Here is a 12,302-nt window from a genome sequence, read left to right on the forward strand (position 1 = left end):
TTTCGTTATTTTTTCATGATTTGTTCTTTTCCTATTTGCTGATGACCAACCAAAGAGTTAGTTATATTTAAGTAAGGTTGTGACTGAGATCACCAGCAGTTAATTTTGTTCAATCATACACAAGGCTGAACCTGAATCAGGACAATCATTTCATGGCCCAACCTCTTTCTAATACCACGAGAGGAGGACATCTTTGGGGTCTCGGTAGGAATGAAATTAATGAGAAAAAAAGTCCATATGAAATAATGTCTACAGGACAAGGAAGAGGAAAGAAATATCAGAAGAATTAGTGGAATTTCTTTTTTGTCCCTTAGCTTTTCCCAGTACTAAGTTATCCCTAGTCAAAATTTGGCCATTCCTCAAATTTGGTAAAGTATGGTGAGGTGCTCTATAAGGTTGAAGACTAGGGTTGAGGAGTATTTTTAAATCCCTCATTCCCTTGTCTGCTGGAATCAAGGGGTTTGGTGGAGGCGATGCATTTAGTCTCCAGAGAGAAGAAAGATGCTGTTCACACAGCTCTTCTACTCACCAGTCCATGCAGCAGCAATGGTGTTGGCTTTGAAGGAAGCCAACTGTCCTGCTCTCCCAGCCAGAGGTAAAGAATTGCATTGGTGGCCACTAGAGGGAGGAGGATTAGGAATACAGTAAATTGTTGGGAAAAGGCACCCATGAAAAATGCACATGGGACAACCAACACATCACCAACCACCACCTAGCAGCTACCTTTCTGAGTGACCTCTATGGGGTTGGCATATACCATTAACCCAGAGACCCAGTCACCAGTTATTGCTGAATGTTTCCCAATCTGTCCCTTTAATCTTTGGGGGCTGGCGGGGAAGAGAGCCTAAATCAGATCATGAGAAGCACACATACATACGCACACCCATACACACATCCATACACTATCACTGTCCATTCCCTTTACTCCCATTTACAGGAAGTCTCGACTATGCTTTAGGATTCTTGCTTATTTCCTTACTTAAACCTTCTGATGTCCTTTATCAAGAAAGTTCCCGTGAAAAGCAAACAGCCCAACTTCAAGATAGTCTTGGGAGAAGCATCAGCAGAGAGAGACACTCACTGTGCCAAGATGTATTTTTACCAACAAATCTGTGCAAATTACATGAAGTTGAAAACAAACGGAATATAATATAAGGAAAGCAAATTTTCTTTTGCTCAAGGATAACTTGAAGCAGACCTGCAAGAGACGTTTTAATTAGCTCCTTCCACAAACACAAAGCACAACACAGAGTGGGTTGGGTCATCCATCCTGCCCTTCCACTGGGCTGTCTAGTGGGGATCTTACCTCCAGCACAAGTAGCGGAGCATTCTGACCAAGGCTGATGATTCCATGCAAAGCCAACTTCATTGTCTCCACTGCCCGAGCGAGTGATAGGAACGTTGAACTTATATCTAATTCCCAAATTCTGTTCCTGAAGTAGAATCTGACATTGAAAAAACTGATTAAGCAAGGGTCATTTTAAATAGTAAAGACAGTGCAATTAACAATGACATTTCAACTAGATCTCCCATGTTTTGAGGAGGGGGATGGGAGGGAAATCATAGAAATAGACCTGAATAGTTTTTTCAAATATATCCAAAAGAAATTTGGGATAACTAAAACATAGATATACCTTGATTTTTTTTTTACTCCCATTAATGAAGGTAACTTGAATCTGATCAGTTCTATCAGCTTTCCAATTTACACAGAAAGATATTAATTATGTAACCACTAAAAATAAAAAGATTTACATGACATTATATTCTCATGGAAAACTAGACTTGATATACAGGAGACCTTGTCATAGCCATAAATTTTATACCATTTGCCAAGTCATCTGTCTTTTATATAACTTAATTTCTCCACTTGTAAGATGTGAATGATAGTATCTGCCCCCTTCCTACCTTACAGAAGAATAAATTAGAAAATAATTACCATGATAATGAGATTTTCTGAGGTGGGACCCAGGGCTTCCAGTGACTCTGGTTCATCAGTTGGCCTCTTGTAATGGAAAGCTGTTCCAGCAACATCAAACTTCCTTGGCCAATCAATAGTCCAGGCACCATTAATATAGTAGTCATCTCCTTCAGATTTTAAAGCTTAAAAAAAACAAAGTAACAAATATGATGTACCATTTAATCTAGTAGCCCTGCTATGAGACAATACATAACTATTAGTCAGGCAATAGCATAACTAAGAACACAATTTTCCTTCAGAATTGGGGCTTTGCAGTATCTGCATACACAATTTAAAAAAATAAAGATTTCTCCCTCTCTTGAAGAATCTGTTCCAAGAAAATATTCTTTTATAATTGAGGAGTTTCACTAGTTTGTCACACAAGTTTTAAATATTCTACCCATGTGCTCAGCTAACCAAAGAAAATGGAAAGATAGATGATTCTGGGACATTCGATTTCCCAAAACTCTACTCTTGTTACTTGTTGCAAAATATTCTCACCTGCCTCAAAAACGTGATTAGATAGAAATCATTAAGATTGGGAAGAGAAACTTCCAGGTATACATGGTAGCTGACTTCAAATATTCAGAATTTTTATGGGTAGGAGACACAAAGCTTGGATATAGAGGAAAGTTACATGGACCCAGATGTTGGCTTGATCTATAGAAAAATATCCTAATAATTAGAGATGTAGAAAAATGGAAAAGGTTGTTTCAAGAGGAATAAAGTTCCCCATCATTTGTCACCTATGGGCCAAGGAGGCCAAGGATGCTACAGATATTTTAGAAGGAATCCATGTTTCTAATGTGGTTGGATAACTCATGAAGTTTCTTTTAATGTTATCCATTTTCTTCTCTTTCTGCCACTTTCCATCTTTCTTCTCATATACTGTGAAAATAAGTTAAATTTCTAAGAAACATAGACTTTTTGCACATGACCTTATCAATATTTATTTAGAGATAATTTTTGCTATTTCAGATTTGTTTTTATTTTGTTTATTCATAAAAATGTTTGCTTATTCATAAGTGCAATAGATACTATTCTCCATGTTCTTCAAATTTTCTTGTAATATCTGTCTTTATATCTAATACATGTATCCACTTTGACCTTATTTGATAAATGGTGTAAGATATTGATCTATGTTCAGTTTCTGTCAGACTGTCTTTCAACTTCCCCTACATTTTTTTAACCAAATAATGAATTTTCACCCCCCAAACTTAAGTTTTTATACTTGTCAAACACAAGTTTACTTCAGTCATTTGTTGTTCTATATTGTCTTCTCAGTTTCACATTTCTATTTCTTAGTCAGTATCAGATCATTTAAATAATTACTACCTCAGGATATAGTTTAAGATCTGTGCGTAGTATTCTTGCTAAGGTTTTGCATATGTGATCTTTCTTTTAAAAATCATTTTAAAATGAAAGAGGACAGCTACTGTTTGCATTCAGATGATAGAATAACATGCATCACCCAAATATCATGAGAGCTCACTTGCCTTAATTATCTGAAGGTTTGCCAACTGAAAAATTCTTTAGATGTATTATACTTGACCCCAAAAGGTAAAATAAGAAATAATCAATGGATGCTTCAGAGATGCAAATTTTGGCTTCTCTGGGGAAGATATTCCTGAACCATTAGAGCTGATCAGAACTAACTGTATGTGAAATAGTAGATCTTTCAGCATTGAAGGTCTTTGACTAGAGACTACATGAGCACTGATCAGGGGTGGTGCAGAGATCATTTCTCCTCAGGTATTAGCCTAAATGACCAATGAGATACTTTTCAATTGTGAGCTTCTATGATTTAGTCATGCCTCAGTTTCCTTAACTACTAGGCATATAGAACACCTAAATAATATTGCCAAAAAGTATTTCATAAACATAGTTAAGTGTTTAATAAATATTTAATAATAACAGATATTTCCCAGAACTGAGAAACTACTGACTTGAATTGAATTTCTGTATTGGCATTGGATGGCATGGGAATTGACTCAGAAATGTGGAACAATAAGTAAAGAGTGGTTAAAAAAAAAAAAAGCAAGGGAAGAGAGTACTAGAAATTATATTTCTTTTCAGAGTACTGCTGGTATAGGAAACAATCCTATATTCGTAGGTGAAAGTGAACGAATCTGCTGAGCTAATAAAAGGAAGAAAGGACCCAACAACATAGAAGAGCTGCAGGGGAGCGGGAGGGGAAGAGTACCATTTTCTGAAAGTACCTTTATAACACAGGTTTCACAGGAGACAGTGGTTGGGCTTGTAAAAGGAGAGCGAACTTTCCACCCAGCTTTCTCCAATAGTCTCTACTGCATCACTTGAGTGGACAAAAAAGCCAAACCACCAGGCAACAGGGGCTTAAGTTGCTAACTTTTCATCCTTTAAACAGTTTACTTGTGACTGTGTAAAGTAAGTGACTTTCTGACCCAGAGCAGAAAGCATCCTCTTTCATGACGCCATGTTGTTTTCTCCCATCGCTTTAGTTCTTGAAAACTTCTTACCAATGTAGTTTTTTGACATGGCCACCTCTCTGACTTCAATATGGACAGAACCTCTTGGAATATGTACAACTTCCATGTAGCCTGAAACATAAAAGCAGACTTGTAGCTATCTGTCTATATGTGGAGATTTGATCAAAAATAAATCTTTACTAATGACTCATGAGAATTTGTACATTTTTAAAGTAAACACACCTAGACTGTAATTCCTCTCACCCAAAATTGTTTTTATCAATCAGCTTTAAATTAAAGGCAGGTTTCTGGATCCATCTCCCAAAGAAATCAGAAAGGAGAGAAAAGGACCCACATGTGCAAAAATGTTTGTAGCATTTTTGTGGAAACAAAGAATTAGAAAATTAATAGATGCTTATCAATTGGGGAATAGCTGAACAAGTTATGGTATGATAATGGTATGGAATGTTGATAATGGAATAAAAATGATATAAAAAATGATGAACAAGCTGATTTTGGAAAAGGCTGGAAAGATTTTTTTTTTGACAATAAATATAACAATAGTTTAATTAAATACAAAACAGTAGACTGACCACCCCTTCTGTTTATAGAATTATTGTTGTTTAATTGTTTCTTTTTTAAAAATAACTTTTTATTGGTAATTTTTTACAGCATTATCCCTTGCACTCACTTCTATACCGATTTTTTTCCCTCCCTCCTTCCACTCCCTCCCCTAGATGGCAAGCAGTCCTTTACATGTTAAATAAGTTACAGTATATCCTAAATACAATATATGTGTGCAGAACTGAACAGTTTTCTTGTTGCACAGGGAGAATTGGATTCAGAAGGAATAAAAAACCCGGGAAGAAAAACAGAAATGCAAGCAGTTTACATTCATTTCCCAGTGTTCTTTCTTTGGATGTAGCTGTTTCTGTCCATCACTGATTAATTGAAACTGAATTAGCTCTCTTTATCGAAGAGATCCACTTCTATCAGAATACATCCTCAAACAGTATCGTTGTTGAGGTATATAATGATCTCCTGGTTCTGCTCATTTCACTAAGCATCAGTTCATGTAAGTCTCACCAGTCCTCTCTGTATTCATCCTGCTGGTCATTCCTTACAGAACAATAATATTCCATAACGTTCATATACCACAATTTACTCAACCATTCTCCAACTGATGGGCATCCATTCATTTTCTAGCTTCTAGCCACTACAAACAGGGCTGCCACAAACATTTTGGCACATACAGGTCCCTTTCCCTTCTTTAGTATCTCTTTGGGGTATAAGCCCAGTAGAAACACTGCTGGATCAAAGGGTATGCACAGTTTGATAACTTTTTAAGCATAGTTCCAAATTGCTCTCCAGAATAAGCCAGGAATACATTGTATACAATATAGGCCCTTAACCTTTTAGTTATGCTGATATAGCACAATAGCAGCAAGAATATACGATGATCAACTATGAAAGACTTGGTTCTTCTCACTAGTTCAGTGATTCAAAGCAATCCCATTAGATTTTGGACAGAAAATGACATCTGCATCACAAAAAAGAACTGAGGATACTGAATGTAAATCAACACAAAATATCTTCACTTCTTTTTTCTATTTTTTCTTTTTTTCTATTTTTTTTCTCTCTCCCATGTTTTTTTTTTCCTTTTTGTTCTGATTTTTCTCTCCCGAAATGGCTCTTAAAGCAATATGTATTAAAAATAAATAAATAAATTTACAAAAAATTAAAATAAAAAATAATTAATTAAAGGCAGAAAGTTTATTCTATTGGTATTATTTCTCCTTTGACCCCACATACCCCACTCTATTAATTTGTCAGCCTTATTTAAGACCTAGACACCAACCTTCCCTAGAAGGCAAGATTCTTGTTTTAAAATATAGCTATTTGATGCCTGAATAGCTGTCTTTCTCAGAATTCTAATGTGCTAAAGTCTTCTATTTCAGACATAACTAGATAGTGAAGTGGATAGAACACTGGAGTGCTCTGGAAAACTTGAGTTCATGCCTTGGATATGTACTAGCTGTGTGATTCTGGACAAGTCACTTAAATCTCAGTTTCCTCAGCTGTAAAATGGAGGTAATAATAGCACCTGCCACCCAGATTTATTGTAAAGATCAAATGAGAAAACATTTGTAAAGTAGTGAGGAGAGTTCTGGCACCTACTATGTGTTTAAAATGTTTGTTTCCTTCCTTCCTAGTTCTCTGTTCCCTTATCTACCCAACTAGATTATAATCTCTTTTGAGGAAGAATCTATGTTATTTTTGTCTCTCTGCATCTAGCAATCTTTTGTATATAGTAGGCATTTAATAATAATTGTTGGATTGAATTGACAATAGAATGCCAGAAAGTTAGTAATTAGAATGAAAATTTAGTTAAAAAAACAAACAAAAGTCTATCTAAACTAAGAAGTTAAAAAGTTAGATAAGGAACAAAATTATTTCTTATGTCTGAGAAAATAAAGAAGGATTATCCATACACACTCACCTCCTCTGGGCAATGAATCATTGAAAAACCCTTCAATGGCATCACATGTGCTTCCATCTCCTCCACACACTCGACATCTGTCTTCCCTAGCATCAGATCCCAAAATATTATCACAGCCTACATGCTGGAAATAGAACAAAATATTCAATGTGTCACAAAGAAGGCTTCTTGTACCCATACCTGAAAAGAATGTATATAGTTCTATTTTTGTCACAAAAATCACATAATGAACCACCATCCTCTTGTTTCCTGTCTACACTCCAACAAATAACTCCTGAGTCAACACTTTTCAGAAGAGAAGAGCAAATAATTCAATATTATTCCACTAAAATGAAATCCTACAATTCTTTTCTAGTTTTTCAATTTTTTACATTTTTTTTCTGACAATCTTTCTACTTATAGCTATATAACCCTCTTCCCAGACCTGCCCCACAGACACAGATTATGACTATATTTCCCACCCAGTTAATGACAATCTCTTGTCTAAAATGACAAGGCTCTGCTTTAATCTCATTGAAAAGAATAAGTATAAGAATTAGAAAGTATTGGCTCACACTTTGAGAAGATGGTGGATTTGTATAGAACTGAGCAAGAGTCCAGAGGTCAGGTGCCACCAAAAGCATTAACAACTTGGTGAGTTTCATCACAAATGTTAAAACTTAAATGTGATAATCAGATATGGCATACATCTTCATTCTCTACCATCTGCTAATGAGGAAGCTAAAGTCCCAATGTCCAATTTTATCATTTTAATACTTGTTTATTGGTACAGATGTAGAGTCCATGGGTGTATGTTAATAATTGAATTTAAGTGACTATCAACTCTTGAAAACAAGTATTTAAGGTGTGACTATAATAAATCTTTAGACCAAGTATGGTTGTCTTGATAGTCATAGACTTGGGATGACAGTTTATAAGCCAGGAACATTGAAAAATCTGACTCAAGGTGTTAATGTGAACTAGAAACTGTATTGTCAAATGAAATTTGGAAACAAGATGCAAAAAATTTAGCAGCTGTTAAATCTAATGGGGTCCTCTCCAAAAGAGATTCATTTGTCCTTAACCCCCACTGAATCAGGAACTGAGTTTTGTGTGAGATTCTCTTCAAATTAAAAAAAAATCATGTTTAAACATATTGATACTTTGATGAATGAAGGACTTTATACCTTTCTTATAATAAATTGGCCTCAACCCAGAACCTAGAAAAACTGTACAAATGCTGAACTAGGCTTGTTTAATTCCTGAAGATAAAATATCTCAATTGAGTAAAGGTTAAGTTTTAAATGAAAAACACTCTAATCCATTCAAAAAGGAACAGAGGAGGAGGAAGAATCTGAGAACAGCCTCACACTTTGAGAAAGAATTATAGTATAAGGCAGAATCAAATGCTCTCCCAAGGCAAACATATGGCAACCATATGAATAAAGCTGAACTGGAAGTACTTCCCATACCAGTTTTTTTTTCCTGCCATCTTGTTTGTAAATAGCATAGAAGAATAACAAATTATAGTTCCAAAACATTTTCATAACTTTGGCAAGACAATAACATCATAACTAGGGCATTCCAACAAATTTCATTTGTGTGGTAGTTGAATACAAATGGCTTTTTAATCCACAGACCAAATTCTACCTCCAGTTGTATGTATGACTTCTTGAAAACTATAACTGGGGAGAGAGAAGCCAGAGAAGTTATTTTAAAAAACCTAAAAATAATAAAAACAAAATATAAAGAATAAAAAAAATAGAAGAGAATGTGAAATGTATGTATATGGCTCCCAATGGTTTTAATGGAAACTACCTAGTTCTTTCTAAAGATGTACTTTAATACTGCTAACGGTACAGGGAAGGGATCATAAAAGCAGTAAATGTATAACTCTCATTTCCCTGCCTCTCCCTCCCCAATCCTCCCACTTTACCCCCCTCCCCCCACAATAAAGCAAAATACAACATCTGAACCACCTTGCATTCTCCATTGATACAGATATCCAGTGAATCGGCATTACACTGAGTTCCATCTATCACTGCAGGGGCACGTTCCGTGTAAAAATTGTAACCTTCAGCCAAGCAATTTAATGCACAGGGCTTCACCCCACCTGGACAAGCACAGTAAGCAGAGGAGAAATCAATAAAGTAGTCCTTCTGAAGAAAGGGTAATTTCAATATCAGATATGGCAGTTGTGCAATTCCCAGGGGCATCACATAGCACCTCTTGAATGTATATTCAGATGTGCAGGTTTCTTAACTTCCTTTCAGTCCTTGCTAAAGTTTCTTGTTTGCCAAAATTGAGCCAACATCTTCCCTGCCAATACAACCCAAGGGAACTGCTAAGCAGCTCTAAAATTTGACATCCCAAGTATTTTTTACATAAGTTTTCAGCAGGTTGTAGGTCAAAAGTGCTCACAGTAAAGAAGGCTGCCAGTTGGGGAAAAAAACCCTAATGAAATAAAGTTTATAGGAAAAACGAGATAATTAACTTTCTAGACAGGAAGTTCTGCTGAAGATATTGCCACTTGCTATTGAAGTTGGTGAGATTGAGTACGGAAATATTGTTTCACCAGAACCACTTCTAGGAGCAAAAAAAGAAAACTACTTTTTCCAGAAAGGGTACCACAGCTGCAGGATAAATGGAACCTGCACCTGCCTTAACCCTGTCCAGCCCCATGCTTTGGCTGGAATAAGGAAGAAATGGTAAATAGAATTAAACTCTTTTATGACCTCTCCTTTGTATTAACACTAGCACAATGGTTTGCATAGAGCAGATGCTTAATGACTCTTTCTTGAACTGAATCTAAGCAATTATTGAAAAAATAAACATGGAAAATACCATTTTTAAAAATTATCTTTAATTCAGATTAAAATATAAGCTCCCTGTAGTTCCTGGGAAATTCTACTTTGTAATTTAACTCTACACATGTTTGGGAGAAGATCGCAAAGACAAGTCATTTTTCAAATGGGCAGCTAATGAACACCAGAAGATGACAGTCTATTGAGTTAAATTTTAATTCAATAAACATTTATTGAAGATAAACTATGTCTAAGGCTCAGTACTAGCCAATGAAGATGGACTTCCCCCCCATTACTCAACATATGAAGAAACTATTATTTATGTGTAATAAATTACCACTATGAATCAGAACAATAATTATGGTAATTAGAGGTTGTTATTGTTTTTATATGAAAGAAAAGAAGTTGACACTCTCTTCTGATACTGCTATCCCTGAGTTAAAATATCATTCATCATCTCACACTGGCCTACTACAACAAACTACTGGCTGGCTTCCCTACCTTTCCCAGTCCTCTTTGATCTTAGTACCTTCCCTAAAAGATTATTTCCTATTTATCTTTTACATATCTTGTTTGTTGGAATAGCTATTTACATGTGGTCTTCCCCACCCCATATGAACTCCTTGAGAGCAAGGGCTGTTTCAGCCTTCCTTTGAATTCTTAGTACTTAGAACAGTGCCAGGCACAAAGCAGGAATTTAAGATTGCTTGTTGACTTAACTTGTTGTATTAAAAAATATTAGAACTGCCTTTAGGGACAATTAATACATGCAATTGAAAGTAGAATTACTTAACTTGATTTTGCTTCTTTTTTCTTTTATATAGAAAACATTGAAAAAGACAACACTAAAACAGCCAATAAGGAGCTAAAATCCAAGTTAAGCTGGGTGGTAATAAAAAAGTCCCTAGATACCCTTGATGAATTCTCATCACTAAGCCCAAATAAATTAATTCCTGGGATTATGAGAAAACTGGTGGAAGTAACCATTGAAATTATGGTCTCTGCAACTCTGAGATACCACTATACACCTGTCAGATTGGCTAAGATGGCAGAAAAAATAATGGTGAATGTTGGAGGGGATGCAGGAAAACTGGGACATTGATGCATTGTTGGTGGAGTTATGAACAAATTCAACCATTCTGGAGAGCAATCTGGGAATTATGCCCCAAAAGTTATCAAACTGTGCATACCCTTTGATCCAGCAGTGCTACTACTGGGCTTATATCCCAAAGAAATACTAAAGAAGGGAAAGGGACCTGTATGTGCCAAAATGTTTGTGGTAGCCCTTTTTGTAGTGGCTAGAAACTAGAAAATGAATGGATGCCCATCAATTGGAGAATGGTTGGATAAATTGTGGTATATGAATATTATGGAATATTATTGTTCTTTAAGAAATGACCAGCAGGATGAATACAGAGAGGCTTGGAGAGACTTATATGAATTGATGCTGAGTAAAATGAGCAGAACTCACTTCATTATACACTTCAACAACAATATTGTATGAGGATGTATTCTGATGGAAATGGATATCTTCGACAAAGAGAAGATATAATTCAATTCCAATTGATCAGTGATGGACAGAAGCTACAAACAGAGAAGGAACACTGGGAAATGAGTATCAACTGTTTGCATTTTTGTTTTTCTTCCCAGATTATTTTTATCTTCTGAATCCAATTCTTCCTGTGCAACAAGAGAACTGTTCGGTTCTGCACACATATATTGTATGCAGGATAGACTATAACATATTTAACATGTATAAGACTGCTTGCCATCTAAGGGAGGGGATGGAAGGAGGGAAGAGAAAAATCGGAACAGAAATGAGTGCAAGGGACAATGTTGTAAAAAAAAAATTACCCATGCATATGTAGTGTCAATAAAAAGTTATAATTGTTTTTAAAAATTATGCTCTCTGAAAAACCATAGAGAACTGAAGAGGTGCTGCAGAACTGAAGAATCACAGAATAACACAATTGAAGACCAACCCACACCTGAACAAGACTTCTTTCCACCATATAACCAATAAATGGCCATGTAGCCTTTTTCCTGGAGACTTTCAATGTGTGGCAACTCCCTCCCTAGTCAGGTCATCCTTTTTTGGGAAAGCTTTTCTTGACATCAAACCTAAATTTTCTTTTTTGCAACCTCCTAACCAATGCTTTAGTTGCTTTCCTCTGGGACCAAACAGAACAAATTTAGCCCTCTCTTTCATATAATTCTTCAAGTATTTGAAAACAATTAATTTTGCCCTGGTTCTAAGATTCATTTTCTACCTGCTAAAGCAGGTGTCTTCAACCAGTCTTCATATGCAAAGAATCTTGAAGCTACACAACCTGGAAGCCATTCTCTGGAGGCTTTCCAACTTATCAATGTCCTTCCTAAAATGTGACATCCAAAAATGAATATGACACTCCAGATATGTTCTGATCAGTCTCACTTCTTTAGTCCTGAATATTATACCTATTAAAATGACCTAAAATTGCATTAGTTTTTTGTATTGACCTACATTGAGAAAAACCTTTAAATCTTTTTAAAAAAAAAGACAAACTACAATGTAGCTATGACCCTCTCATCTTATATTTGTGAAATGTATTTTTGGCATCAAAGTATAAGATTCT

The 12,302-nt window shown here is 35.6% G+C and overlaps 1 protein-coding gene across 1 annotated transcript in view; it reads right to left on the minus strand.

The window, feature by feature from the left end:
* The window catches only part of ADAMTS6 (ADAM metallopeptidase with thrombospondin type 1 motif 6), a gene marked incomplete at its 5' end in the record, with an annotated part of 95,879 nt that overhangs the window by 61,916 nt on the left and 21,661 nt on the right, over nucleotides 1-12,302 (minus strand). The window contains 5 exons of the mRNA XM_051991389.1: nucleotides 1,307-1,445; nucleotides 1,937-2,100; nucleotides 4,456-4,536; nucleotides 6,905-7,028; nucleotides 8,863-8,996. Of these exons, the coding sequence (XP_051847349.1) occupies nucleotides 1,307-1,445; nucleotides 1,937-2,100; nucleotides 4,456-4,536; nucleotides 6,905-7,028; nucleotides 8,863-8,996 (642 nt within the window). The remainder of the gene's footprint in view (nucleotides 1-1,306; nucleotides 1,446-1,936; nucleotides 2,101-4,455; nucleotides 4,537-6,904; nucleotides 7,029-8,862; nucleotides 8,997-12,302) is intronic.

This window comes from Antechinus flavipes, chromosome 1, assembly GCF_016432865.1.
Source record: "Antechinus flavipes isolate AdamAnt ecotype Samford, QLD, Australia chromosome 1, AdamAnt_v2, whole genome shotgun sequence".
In the NCBI taxonomy this organism is placed as follows: Eukaryota; Metazoa; Chordata; class Mammalia; order Dasyuromorphia; family Dasyuridae; genus Antechinus; species Antechinus flavipes.